Raw genomic sequence first — 14,221 nt, forward strand, 5'->3', positions numbered from 1 at the left:
CAGGGTTAGAGGGGCCCTGCCTCTAGCCAGGAAGAGGCACAGGAAAACTGGATCTTCTGGACAGTGTGGATCCAATGGCCTGGCATATCAGAGCCACAAAAATAGGATGCCTTAGTTGACACTGGTGCACAGTGGACCCTGATACCATCGGGACATGTGGGGGCAGAACCTGTTTCCATTGCTGGGGTGACGGGGGGATCACAGCAATTGGCCCTGTTGGGAGCCGAGGTGAGCCTGACTGGGAAGGAGTGGCAGAAACATCCTATTGTGACCGGCCCAGAGGCCCTGGGTATTCTGGGCATAGACTTCCTCCAGAATGGCAATTACAAAGAACCAAAGGGACTCAGGTGGGCTTTTGGCATAGCTGCGGTAGAGGCAGAGGACATTAGGCAATTGAACACCTTGACTGGACTGTCTGAGAATCCAACTGCAGTAGGATTCCTGAGGGTGGAAGAGCAACAAGTACCAATTGCCACCTCAACAGTGCAGTGCTGGCAGTATCGGATGAATGGAGGTGCCGTGATCCCCATCCACAGAATGATCCGTGAGCTGGAGAGCCAAGGGATGGTCAGCAAAACCCACTCACCCTTCAACAGCCCCATCTGGCCTGTGCACAAGTCTCAATGGAGATTGACTGTGGACTATGGTGCCTTGAATGAAGTGACTCCACCGCTGAACGCTGCTGTACCGGACATGCTGGAACTCCAGTACGAGCTGGAGTCCAAGGCAGCAAAGTGGTACGCCACTGCTGACATTTGCTAACACGTTTTTCTCCATTCCTCTGGCAGCAGAATGCAGGCCTCAGTTTGCTTTCACCTGGAGGAGCGTGCAGTACACCTGGAACCGACTGCCCCAGGGGTGGAAGCACAGCCCCACCATCTGCCATGGACTGATCCAGGCTGCACTGGAAAAGGGTGAAGCTCCAGAACACCTGCAGTACATCAATGACATCACTGTGTGGGGGAACACGGCAATGGAAGTACTTGAGAAAGGAGAGAGGATCATCCAGATTCTGCTGGAAGCTGGCTTTGCCATCAAGGAGAGCAAAGTCAAGGGACTTGCCTGAGAGATCCAGTTCCTGGGGGTAAAGTTGCAAGACGGATTGTGTCAGATTCCCACTGAGGTCACCAAAAGGATCACTGCGATGTCTCCACCAACCAGCAAGAAGGAAACACGAGCTTTCCTAGGTGCCATAGGTTTTTGGAGAATGCACATTCCCGAGTACAGCCAGATTGTGAGCCCTCTTTACCTGGTTACCTGCAAGAAGAACGATTTCCTCTGGCGCACTGAGCAGCAACAAGCTTTCACCCAGATCAAGCAGGAGATTGCTCAGGCAGTAGCCCTTGGCCCAGTCAGGATGGGACCAGAGATGAAGAATGTGCTCTACTCTGCAGCCGGGAACAATGGCTTGTCCTGGAGCCTTTGGCAGAAGGTGCCTGGGGAGACTTGAGGCCGACCACTGGGATTCTGCAGCTGAAATTACAGAGGGTCTGAAGCCAACTGCACTCCCACAGAGAAGGAAATCTTGGCTGCCTATGAAGGAGTTCAAGCTGCCTCCGAGGTGATTGCCACAGAAACACAACTCCTCCTGGCACCCTCACTGACGGCACTGGGGTGGATGTTTAAAGGAAAGGTTCCCACTACCCTCCATGACACTGCTGCCACATGGAGCAAATGGATTACTCTCATCATGCAGCACACCCATATTGGAAACCTGAATCGCCCTGGGATTTTGGAGATAATTACAAACTGGCTGCTGGTGAGAACTTTGGTTTCACTGATGGAGAGCAGCAGGAACAAGTGACAAGTGCTAAAGAAGGGGCACCATGCAACCAGCTACCATCAGAGGAAACTCGATACGCTGTTTTCACTGACGGTTCCTGTGGCATCGTAGGGATGAACTGGAAGTGGAAAGCAGACGTATGGAGCCCCACACAACACGTAGCACAAGCTACTGAAGGAGAAGGTGGATCAAGTCAACTTGCTGACCTCAAGGCCGTTCAGCTGGCCCTGGACATTGCTGAGAGAGAGAGAAGTGACCAAAGCTCGACCTTTATATGGATTCTTGGATGGTAGCCAGTGCTCTGTGGGACTGGCTGGAAAGGTGGAAAAAGGCCAACTGGCAGCGTAGAGGAAAACCAGTCTGGGCTACTGATGTGTGGAAAGACATTGCCTCTTGGGTAGAAAAAGTGTCTGTGAAAGTCTGTCATGTAGATGCCCATGTCCCCAAGAGTCGGGCTAATGAGGAACACCGAAACAACGAGCAGGTAGATCAGGCTGCAATGATAGAGGTGTCAAAGATAGACTTGGATTGGCAACATAAGGGGGAGTTGTTCCTAGCTCAATGGGCCCATGATGCCTCAGGTCATCAGGGCAGAGATGCCACCTACAAGTTGGCATGAGACCAAGCGGTGGATTTAACCATGGACAGTATTTCTCAGGTTATCCATGACTGTGAGACGTGTGCTGAGATCAAGCAGGCCAAGTGAGTGAAGCCCCTGTTGTTGCGGTGTGTCTCCTCCCTCCCAAAGGTAACCCTCTCCCCCCGCCCCAACCCCCATGAGCCCTGGCTGTGAGACAGGGGGTCCAGGGGGTCGAGTGATTGGCAGATTTGAAAGATACCCCCTGCCCCCTGTGGCTATTGGTAGACCTAAGTGCCCCTTCTCCCCTGGCACCCCTCCCCCTCGCCTGGTTGGTGGCTACCTGTCCCTGCCCCTCCCCTTACCCCCGGGTTAAAAGGACAATCCAGCCACGTGGCCGGGCCTTCTGTTGGAGCTGCCACCAGGTCCACAACTCTGTAGCTGAAATAAAGACTCTGGATCAAGCTCTAGCAGAAGTGCCTCCTTTCTTCACCATCGCCCGAAGCCTCTCCACTGAGGAATATCGCTCGCAGCCTCTAAGTAACCCAAGGGTGTCGCTGGGGAGGAAACATCCCAGCTGCCGCCATTGGACTCAGCAGCAAGGCAAGCCCGTGTGGCTCAGCTTTGTACGGCGCGGCTTTGCCGTTTTTAAAAGCCGCGGGAAGCTTTGCTGACACGGCCAGGAGGAGCGGCGGGCTCCGCCCGTGCCTCTCTCGGCGCGAGTTTCGGCAGGGGTTGGGGCGGGGGGAGAGGGTTACCTTTGGGAGGGAGGAGACACACCGCAACACCCTGTGGTATGGTGGGCGGTGGTCCAAGTACAGGTATGGGGGGGCCTGGCAGATTGACTACATCACACTGCCCCAGACACACCAAGGTAAGCGCTACGTGCTCACAATGGCAGAAGCCACCACGGGATGGTTGGAGACCTCCCCTGTGCCTCACGCCACTGCCCGGAACACCATCCTGGGCCTTGAAAAGTAAATCCTGTGCAGACATGGTACCCTTGAGCCCCTGAGAGGATTGAGTCAGACAATGGGACTCATTTCAAGAGCAGCCTTATCAACACCTGGGCTAGGGAACATGGCATTGAGTGGGTGCACCATATCTCCTACCATGCACCAGCTGCAGGCAAAGTGGAGAGGTACAATGGACTGTTAAAAACCACCTTGAAAGCATTGGGTGGGGGATCTTTCAAAAACTGGGAGCAGCATTTAGCAAAGGCCACCTGGTTAGTTAACACCCGAGGTTCCACCAATGGAGCAGGCCCTGCCCAGTCTGAGTCCCTGAATATAGTAGACGGAGATAAAGTCCCAGTGGCACATATCAGAGGTTTGTTAGGGAAGACAGTGTGGATCAACTCTGCCTCGAGTACTGACAAACCCATTTGTGGGATTGTTTTTGCTCAGGGACCAGGTTGTACATGGTGAATAATGCAGAAATATGGGAGAACACGATGTGTACCTCAGGGAGATCTGATTGTGGGGTGAGGCTCATATGCAAATATCACTGTTTGTTGGATGTTACTGCCACTGTCTGTACATTAAAACACACCGACATGAGACAGAAGGAAATGTGTAAGTGTTGAAGGTTTGAGCAAGAGAGATAGAAGGAAATGTGTAAGTGTCGAAGGTTTGAGCAAGTCAGATGGAAGGATGAGTAAGTGAAAGATGGAGGTTTTAACTTGATGAAGTTTTTTACATGATGTTTGGTAGTTATGTTGATGATTTGGAGATATGGGGTGGAATGTCCTAGGGTGACGTTATGCTGCTTGCATCCCCAATCGTGTGTTCTGTTTGTACCTGATATTATGTTTTATGCCTTCAGGACTGACTCTGAAAGTGAAGGTTTGTTTTGTCTTGTTATCAGCCAGCTCACCTCCCCCATGGTCTGTGTCTAGGAGAGGCTAGGTTTCCTTGCTTGCTTGCTGGCTTGCTTGCTTTTGGTTTGCCCTTGCTTTTGCTTTTGCTTATTAATTAGTTGATTTTTTTTTTTTAATTGGGAGTGTTTTGCTCGTTGAAAAAACAGGGTTTTTTTCCACTTCTCTCCGAACCAGGAAGGGGAGGGGCCATGGCAGGGATTACTTTCTTGGGGCTCCTCCTGGAAGATTTCTCCCAAATTTGCCCTAAACTAGGACACCTTGGCATGTCAAGGGCTGCTTCTCATCTGCCCCTGAAGCACTGGGGCTCTGGGCTTTCCTTCCTATGGGAGAGAACTGTCCTTCTCCTCCAGGGACCCAGGGCCAAAACCTGGATTCTTTCTCCAAATTTCTTTATATGCAAAGATTGTTCCCAGATGAAATCTGCCAGGAAAGACAGGTCTGGATGCCTTGGCCACCCAGGGGCCACCTCTCATCTGCCTTTGAGACACTGGGACCATGTGCTTTTCTTTCATATGGGAAAAAAACATCCATCTCGACCAGGCACCCATGGCCAAAATTGGGGATCTGCCTCCAGAATTCCCTATATCCAAGGATAGCTCCCAGACAAAAGCTGCCAGGGGAGACAAGTCTGGCTGGCCTTGGCTTCCTGAGGACTGGCACTCATGTGCCTCTGAAACACTGGGGCTCTGTGATTTCCTTGCTAATGAAAAGAACTCTTCTTCCTGTCCAGGTGCCCACGGCCAAAATCGAGATTCCACTTCCAAAATGCCCTGTGTCCAAGGATAGCCCTTAGATGAAAGGGGCCAGGAGAGACAGGTCTGGCTGGCTTGGCCTAAGGGTGGCCACCTTTCATCTTCTTCCAGAACACTTGGATTTTGTGCTTTTCTTTCCCATAGGAAAAAAACATCCATCCTGACTAGGCGCCCATGGCCAAAACTGGGATTCCACCTCCAAAACTCCGTACATCCAAGGATTGCTCCCCAGTGAAAGCAGCCAGGACTTAAAGGTTTGGCTTCCTTTGGCCTATAGGGAGCTGCCTCTCACCTGCCTCAAAACACTGGGGCTCGATGCTTTCCTTCCTATGGAAAAGAGCCGTCCTTCTACTCAAGGTGTCCATGGTCAAAATTAAGATTCCTCCTCCCAAATTCCATATATCCAAGGATCCCTTCATGACAAAAGCTGCCAGGACAAACAGGTCTGGCTGGCTTGGCCCCCCAGGAGCCACCTCTCTCCTCTTCTGCCTTTCAAACACTTGGGCTCTGTGCTTTCCTTCCTGTGGAAAAGAACCGTCCTTCTTATCTATGCAGAAATGGCCAAAATTGGGGTTCCACCTATAAAATTCTGTATATCCAAGGATTGCTCCCAGCCAGAATCTGCCAGTACCATCCATTCTGGCTGGCCTTGGCCTCTGGTGGCTGCCCCTGCTACACTGGGTCTTGGTTCTTTCCTTCCCATGGAGATCACTGTGACACGGTGGGGACCTCATGGAAGCAAGGGGATCATTGTGGCACCACTGGAGCCCATGGAACCAAGGGGCCATGGTGACACAGCGGGGCTTCATGGACCCAGAGACCATTATGACTCTGTGGGACCTGATGGAACTATGGAGGCCATTAGGACCCTTCAGGGCCTCGTGTCACCAAGGGGGCATTGTGACACCTCAGGGCCTCATGGAAGCAAGGGACCATTGGGACACTGTGGGGCCCCATGGAACCGAGGGAACATGGAACAGGTCTGGCTGGCTTGGCCTCCCAGGGGCTGCCTGAAAGGTCTGGCTGATGTTGGAATGCCAAGGGCTGCCTCTCATCAGCTCCTGGAGCACTGGGGCTCTGTGCTTTCCTTGCTATGGAAAAGAACTGTCCCTCTTTTCAGATGCCCATTGCCAAAATTGGTAAGCTCCCTAAAAAATTTCCTCCATGCAAAGGTATCTCTCAGAAAAACCTGCTAGCTCTGGCTGGCCTTGGCCTCCAGTGGTCACCTCTCATCTGCCCCTGAAACAGAGGGCTCTATTCCTTCCTTCCTATGGATAAAAGAAAGCCTTCTTGCCAAAGACCATAGCAAAAATTAGACTTTTGCCTCCCAGATTGTGTATATCCAAGGATTGCTCCCAGACAAATTGGCCAGGACAGACAGGTCAGGCTAGCTCTATGCTCTGGTTATTTTCTTAGACTATGAACTTAGTACCTTGAAGCATTAATGAGCCCCACTGAGTGTTGCTCCTAACAAAGCCTCTCCAGGGACTAATTACAGCAGATAATTGGAGGCCATGACTGCACAAAGCTCTCAGAGACTCCAAGGCAAAAGCCAAAGCCAAAGTGCTTTGCAAAACCTGCAGTCCCTGGGAGCATGAAGGAGCCCCCAGGGCCATTCCTGAGCAAGGCTCCCCAGGGACTCCTTCCAGCAGATCCTTGAGGCCACTGGGATGTGGGCTAGGGGGGGATGTGAGGGCAGGACAAGGGGCTGACAGTGCCCAGCCTGGCTGGGGCTGTGCCAGGAGGCCCCAGTGCCTCAGGACAAGGTGTCTCCTGACAGCCCTTGGTGGCACAGACCCTGCTGTGCCCCAGGGCACCAAGACTTGGCTTCTCTTGGTCCCCACCTGTCATCAGTGCCTCCAGTTCTCTGCTCTGCCTGGGGCCTGGGGACACTTTCTCAGTCCTGTCCCTCAGTGGGACCCATTAAAAGTCAAAGAAACTTTGGAGTTGGATTCTGACTTGGAGCTCTGGAGAGGTTTCTGCAGCTCCCTCTCAGGGCCTGATGTTCAGGGCCTGAGCACAAAGCCCCAGAGGGTCATTAAAGTCCTTGTGCTGTGTCTGTGCTGCTGAGCTGGGCCGGGCTCCTGGCACAGAGGGTGATCCTGGCAACCAAGGAGAGCTTCAAAAGCACATTTCTCTGGATGAGCAGCTCTTCTCCCAGCCCAGCAGGGCTGGGGCACTGCCTGCAGCCAGCCCGGGCACAGCACAGAAGCACAGAGAGCTTCCATCAGTCAGGGCTGGGAAGGTGCTGAGAAGTGCCTGGGGCAGAATCCCTGGCAGCCCTTGGCACAGGAACCTCTGGCTGCAGGACAATGCAGCTGCAGCTCCTGGAGTGATCTCCTACAGCTGGAACATCCCAATGCCCACAGACCCTGTGAGTACATTCTCTGATCATCTCTTGTGCAGAGCAGCCAGGGGTGCCCAGGGCTGTCCTGCAGAGCAGGGTCCTGCAGCCCAGGGCGCTGTGCTGGGCCAGGGACTCTGCTGCCTGCCAGGGACAGCTCTCAGCCGGCCCGGGGAGCTGCTCCCAGCACTGGAGAGAAGCTGTGGGGGGAAGGAGCTACCCTGAGCAGGGCAGGTGCTGCTGCTGAGAGCTGCTGGCTGGGGCAGGGCTGCTCCCTGCTCCAGAGCAGCCTGGGCACAGCTCCGCAGGACACTTCCCAAAGAAGGTAAACCTGGGATTGCTGTAAAGCTCAGGAGCTTTCCTGAGAGTGTTTTCAATTTCCTGCTTGGGGTAGGGTGGGAAAGCTGGGGTGATGACAAAATGATTTTTGCTTTTATACATTTTTCATATAGTTGTATCTCTGTAAATTACTATTATATACTTATAAAAATATAACCCTTATATTGTAAATGTAGGTAAACTTAATGGTAAGAAATGATGATGTCTAACATCAGTTTAGAAGGCTGAATGATTTCTTTATTATAACTATGCTATAATACATTAATATACTATATAAAAGAAGATACTAAGACTACATACTTACTTTCTTTAACTGCTATATCTCACTAGTAATAACTTGTGATCCTGTTCTTGTGAGTCTACACACAGGTGGATTGGATTGGCCATCAGGCTCAAGCAATCCTCACTAGAATCTAATCAAGCAATCACACCAGGTAAACAATTCTCTAAACACATTCTACATAGGAAAAACAAGGAGTAGAAATAGAAATTGTTTTCTCTTTCTCTCTGTGCACCTCTATGAAAAATCCTGAGAGTGGGAGAAATGTGCTACCACACCCTTACCTAACTCTTAATTAACTCTATTTAACTACTATTATATACTTTATATGATTATACTCATTAATTAACTCTAGTACATTTTCTAACCTTTCTCTTAGATTTTAGAACAATAAGCTGAATGTCTAAATACATTCCTGAAACACTGTATAGTCTTATTATCATGAAGAGGACCTAGAAGAAGAACATTTTGGTTTTTGACCAGAATGTGAGCAGTCACAACAAAAACTGAAGGCAAAGAAGCCCTTGGACCTACTCCAATGGGTTGAGCCAGGGGTGTGTAACTGGGGCAACTGAATCTCCTATTGGATGTTCCTGCTAAATATCCTAATTAATCAACCTTAATAAATTGTTGAAATCAGGGGCCAGGTTTGCCCCATCCCCACTGGGACACCTGGAAGCTTCCAATAAAGGTCTGGTTTGTACTTTACTGGTCTAACACTGTTGCAAGGATTTTTTTCTCTTTTGATTATAAACAACAGGGGGATGAGAGAAACAGAACAGGAATTGTGATCCCAGAATGACAGAACATTCTGAGTTGAAAGGGACACACAGGATCATCAAAGGAATGTGTGAACATTTACAGAGACTCCAGAACTGTGACTTTGGGTGGTCAGTCTCTCTGCTGGCAGCCTCCCAAAGGGCCTTCAGCCACTCCTCAGCCCTGGACAGCAGCAGCATCACCTTTGCAGGGCCCAGCAGGGCTCTCCTGAGCTGCCCTCGCCCAGCTGCACACAGACCCTGCCCCAGCCAGGGCCCTGCACACAGGCAGGTTTCTGTAGGGCCGGGCCGAGGGCACCCAGGGTGGGATGGGCTCTGTGAGCGCTGGCAGGGACAAGGCACCTCTCAGGAGGGAATGTCCAGGCCCAGGGAGACACTCAGGGAAGCAGAGGGGGCTGAACAGAGCAGTGCTGGGGCAGGAGGGCACTGTTGGTGTGCAGGAAGTGCCGGGCACAGCTGGGCACGGGAACACTGTCCTGAGTGCCCGGCTGTCTCTGCCCTGCCCTCTCAGGCACAGCACCACAACATCTTCTCCTGTTTCTGCACTCCCCTGATATTGTCAGTGTTTTCTGGTGCTCTCAGGGAGGCTCTGGCATTTGCAGCAGCTGAGTCAGGCACTGCCCTTGGCATTCCTGCCAGGCAAGGCTGTCCATGGGAATGGGGTGTCCAAGCTTCCCTGGGACCTGTGGGGCTGAGGGCAAAGCAGTCCATGGGAAAGGGGAATGAGCTGAGCCCCTCCCTGAGATCCCATCATGGGCACACCCGGGGATCTCCTTGCTGTGCCCTTCCCAGCTCTGAGCTGCCCTCCTGGGTGCAGAGCTGTGCCAGAGCCTCTGGGAGTTCCCTGAATGTCCCACGGGGAAGTGCAGAGATGCCACAGCTGAGGAAATGCTGCTGGGTTGGCCAAGGGAGCCGTGAGTGTCCGTGGCAGAAGGGGGTGCTGAGGGCTTGCCCAGAGACCTTTGGAGAGGGTGAGACATTCAGGGATCCCTCTGCTCTGAGCAGGGTCTGGTTTATCCCAGGGTGACCCAGGGTTGTGACTGTGCTCTGATTGCAGCCAAAGGTGCAAAGCCAGGGCAGTTGGGAACAAGCCCATCCAGCCCCTCACCTGCCCTCATCCACAGGGAATCCTTTGCCGCTCACATCTCTCAGTGGCAAACTGAGTGTAGCAGGAATGCTGGGGATTTCTGACCTCAGAGAGCCAGGAATGATGTGTGGGTAGGAAAAACATTCCCTACATCTCTTCCCTGCTATCTTTGTCCTGTAGACCTGGGAGTGCAGATACTACCGAGCCTTTCTGCATTAGCACTGATTCCCCTGACAAATCCTGCATATCCGGCCTTGTCCCTCTGCCACATGGCAACAAACCCAGGGCAGTGGAGCAGGGATAGCTCTGCAAGAGCTCCCATGCACAGCCCTGGCTGCTCCTGGCACTCTCAGCCAGCACAACTGGAGCTCAGGCAGGGCCCTGGGGGAAGGTTTTCCCAGATCAGGAACAAGGGTGTGTGAGTCCCAGCAGGACAGTCTACAGGGAATGGCCCAGGTTTGGCTCCAAGCAACCTCTTCTGACTTCTCACTGTCCTTTCTGCCTGAACAGGTCCCCATGGTCAGCCACAGCCAATGTCCAACAGGAGCTCCATCAGCCACTTCCTCCTGCTGGCACTGGCAGACACGCGGCAGCTGCAGCTCCTGCACTTCTGCCTCTTCCTGGGCATCTCCCTGGCTGCCCTCCTGGGCAACAGCCTCATCAGCAGCGCCGTAGCCTGCGGCCACCACCTGCACACGCCCATGTTCTTCTTCCTGCTCAACCTGGCCCTCAGCGACCTGGGCTCCATCTGCACCACTGTCCCCAAAGCCATGCACAATTCCCTCTGGGACACCACCACCATCTCCTACACAGGATGTGCTGCTCAGCTCTTTTTTTTTCTCTTGTTCATCTCAGCAGAGCTTTCCCTCCTGACCATCATGTGCTACGACCGCTACGTGTCCATCTGCAAACCCCTACACTACGGGACCCTCCTGGGCAGCAGAGCTTGTGCCCACATGGCAGCAGCTGCCTGGGCCAGTGCCTTTCTCAATGCTCTGCTGCACACGGCCAATACATTTTCCCTGCCCCTGTGCCATGGCAATGCCCTGGGCCAGTTCTTCTGTGAAATCCCCCAGATCCTCAAGCTCGCCTGCTCACACTTCTACCTCAGAGAACTTGGGGTCCTTGCAGTTAGTGCCATTTTATCATTTGGCTGTTTTGTGTTCATTGTTTTCTCCTATGTGCAGATCTTCAGGGCTGTGCTGAGGATCCCCTCTGAGCAGGGACGGCACAAAGCCTTTTCCACCTGCCTCCCTCACCTGGCCGTGGTCTCCCTGTTTATCAGCACTGCAGTGTTTGCCTACCTGAAGCCCCACTCCATGTCCTCCCCATCCCTGGATCTGTCACTGTCAGTTCTGTACTCAGTGGTGCCTCCAGCCCTGAACCCCCTCATCTACAGCCTGAGGAACCAGGACCTCAAGGCTGCAGTGTGGACACTGATGACTGGATGGTTTCAGGGACATTAAAAAACTGCTGGCCAATTTCTGTAAATCACTTCTAAGAAAAATCATCTTTGATACATCTTCTTGTTGGTTTCATTTTGGAGGTTCTTTTTATTTGTTTTTTTTTTAAATATTGTCCACAAAAAAATGTCATTGTTTGTGCCATTTCTCATTTTATTTCTCTCTACCTTCCCTGTGGCCACAGACTGTGTCAATGAGGGGCTGTGCTCTTGGTGGCTTTAAAGGAACTCAAGGATCTCCCAGCAGAGTTTTCTCCAGGGATGCCCTTTTGTTGCCTTCTCTGGAGCTGCAGCAGCAATGTCTGTGTGCAGAGCTGGGGCAGATCAGTGCTGGCACAGCAGCTGTGCCCAGCAGCAGCAGCACTTGGTGTTGCCAGTGCTGCTCCCGTGGCCCTGCCCCGCTGCCCTGGTGGCCCTGGTGTTGCTGCAGGTCCTGAGTGCTCTCGGGGCCGGGCTCAGTCCTGGGGGTGGCAGTGCCGGGGCTGCAGCAGGGACAGCCCATGGGCACTGCTGGGGCAGCGCTGACGCCTCAGGCCAGGGCCTGGGGGCTCCAGGCTCCTTGCCCAGGCTCTCTCAAGAACACGGCCAGGCCAATGCTCAGCACAGAAAACCCCCGTGAGCAGCCCCAGGCTGGCCGTGGGCAGGCTGGGGGCAAAGAGCATGGCTGGTGCTCTGCAAGGGCCCTGGGGGAGACGGGAAGGAGCAGCAGAGCAGGGGCTGATCCATCCCCAGTGCGCTGGACAGCCCAGGGCAGCGTCCCAGAGCGTCCTGATGGAGCTGCCAACAACATCCCCCCTCTGCAGCCCTGACCTCTCCCCCAGCTCACACAGGTGCCGCATCCTTGCAGGCACAGCCACGGCAGCGCTGGCTCAGGAGCCCCTGTTTGCATTGCACACAGCAGGCGGGAGCACCCCCATGCTGCTGCTGTGGGGACATGAACCTGAGGGAGCACAAATGCCATCAGCCCCTGGGGCCAGGAAGGGCTGGGGGACGCCAGGGAAACCACTCAGCTTTGTCCTGGCCTCTGCAGCCAGCCAGAAAGTTTGTTCCCATCAGCTGGGAGTTTCCTGTCCCACTGCAGACGCTGTTGCTCAGAGCCAGGGCTGCCTGGCAGCCACCCCCAAACTGCCCTGAGCATTTCCTTGCCTTCACCTTTGCTTTCTTTACTCTTCCTGATAAAAATATCTTCCCATTGCCCACCCATTTTCCCTCCCCTGCAAACAGCTCATCCCTGTTTGCCCTTTCCTCTCTGGCCCCACTCCCCATTCCAGTTCCTGACTTGGCACCATGGGAACGGCCCTTGAGGGGCAGGATCATCCCACAGGTGCTGCAGGAATTGTCTGCAGGCTCCTGCAGTGCCTCGTGCTGCTCCCTTGCCAGAGGCACCCCAGGCCAGGGGGGCACATCTGGGCTGCTGTGTCTGGCTGTGGGGCTGCCTGTTCTGGGCAGTGAGGAGGGGCTGCAGAGGCTCTGCAGGACTGACAGGATGGGCTTTGGGGCTGTGAGGAGAAGCTGAGGGACCTGGGCTGCTGGAGCTTCTGAAGAGGAGGCCCAGGGCTCCTCCTGCAACTGCTCCAAGGGTGGTTTCCCAGAATCCCAGAATCAGCAAGGCTGGAAAAGACCTTGGAGATCATCAAGTCCAGCCATTGCCCTCACCCCGCCTTGTCTCCCCTGAGCCTCCTCTTCTCCAGGATAAACAACCCCAGCTCCCTCTGCTGCTCGTCACAGGACTTGTGCTCCTGACCCCTCACCAGCCTTGTTGCCCTTCTCTGGACACGCTCCAGCCCCTCCAGGTCCTTCCTAAATTGGGGGCCCAGAACTGGAGGCTTGAGGTGCTGCCCAACCAGTGCTGAGCACAGGGGAAGAATCACTGCCCTGGTCCTGCTGGCCACACCATTCCTGATCCAGGCCAGGAGCCATTGGCCTTCTTGGCCACCTGGGCACACGGCTGGCTCATGTCCAGCCTGCTGTCCATCAGTCCCTGCAGGTCCCTTTCTGCCTGGCTGCTGTCAAGCCACTCTGTCCCCAGCCTGTAGCGCTGCAGGGGTTGTTGTGGCCAGAGTGCAGGACCTGGCACTTGGACTTGTTAAACCTCACCTTGTTGGATTTGGTTCCTGGATCCAGCCTGTCCAGGTCCCTTTGCAGAGCCCTCCTGCCCTCCAGCCGATCAACACCCCCAGACAACTTGGTGTCACCACGGTTCCATGAGGCCCCAGAGTGTCCCAATGCTGTCCATGATTCCATGAGGCCTCCCAGTGTCACAATGTCCCTCTGGTGTCACAAAGTCCCTTGGATCCTTGGGCCCTGCAGTGTCACAATGGCACCGTGGTGCCCCAGGGCCCTGCAGTGTCACAATGGATCCTTGGTTCCATGAGGTCTGGCAGTGCAGCAATGCTCTCCTTGGTTCCCGCTGTCTCCCACACCTCCCACTGTCAGGCTATAGAAGGACACCTGGCCGATGAAGGGTAGTGGGAGTGGGTGCCTACTCGAGGAGGTAATAATAAAAATCCCTCCCAACCCCCTCTCCCAAGCCAGGTGCCACTTCAGATTCTGTATGATCCCCTGGATCTGGAGAGTCAGCCAGATGGTTTAGAAGAAAATTACCTTCCCAGTGAGCCTCCCAGTTATGATTCATCTGTGAGACAGATCAGCACCTCTAACATCAAAAAGGAAAGAAGGGTGATCGTGGTGGGTGACTCCCTCCTGAGGGGAACAGAGGGCCCCATATGTCGACCAGACCCACCCCACAGAGAGGTCTGCTGCCTCCCTGGGGCCCGGGTACGGGATATCACTGACACACTGCCTGGGCTGATTCAGCCCTCTGATTATTGCCCACTGCTGATACCCCAGGCTGGCAGTGATGAGATTGAAAAGAGGAATGTCAGGGCAATTAAAAGGGACTTTAGGGCATTGGGTCAGGTGGTTAATAGGACAGGGGC

The 14,221-nt window shown here is 53.8% G+C and overlaps 1 protein-coding gene and 1 long non-coding RNA gene across 2 annotated transcripts in view; both read left to right on the plus strand.

Annotated features, from left to right (window-relative positions):
* The window catches only part of LOC137467810 (uncharacterized), a 332,764-nt gene that overhangs the window by 82,096 nt on the left and 236,447 nt on the right, over positions 1-14,221 (plus strand). The gene's annotated exons all lie outside the window — the stretch shown is intronic.
* Positions 10,354-11,286, plus strand: LOC137467811 (olfactory receptor 14J1-like). Its single transcript, XM_068179227.1, has one exon. The coding sequence runs from the start codon at positions 10,354-10,356 to the stop codon at positions 11,284-11,286; it is 933 nt and encodes a 310-aa protein (XP_068035328.1).

The sequence above is a fragment of the Anomalospiza imberbis genome, unplaced genomic scaffold (assembly GCF_031753505.1).
Source record: "Anomalospiza imberbis isolate Cuckoo-Finch-1a 21T00152 unplaced genomic scaffold, ASM3175350v1 scaffold_80, whole genome shotgun sequence".
Lineage (NCBI taxonomy): Eukaryota > Metazoa > Chordata > Aves > Passeriformes > Viduidae > Anomalospiza > Anomalospiza imberbis.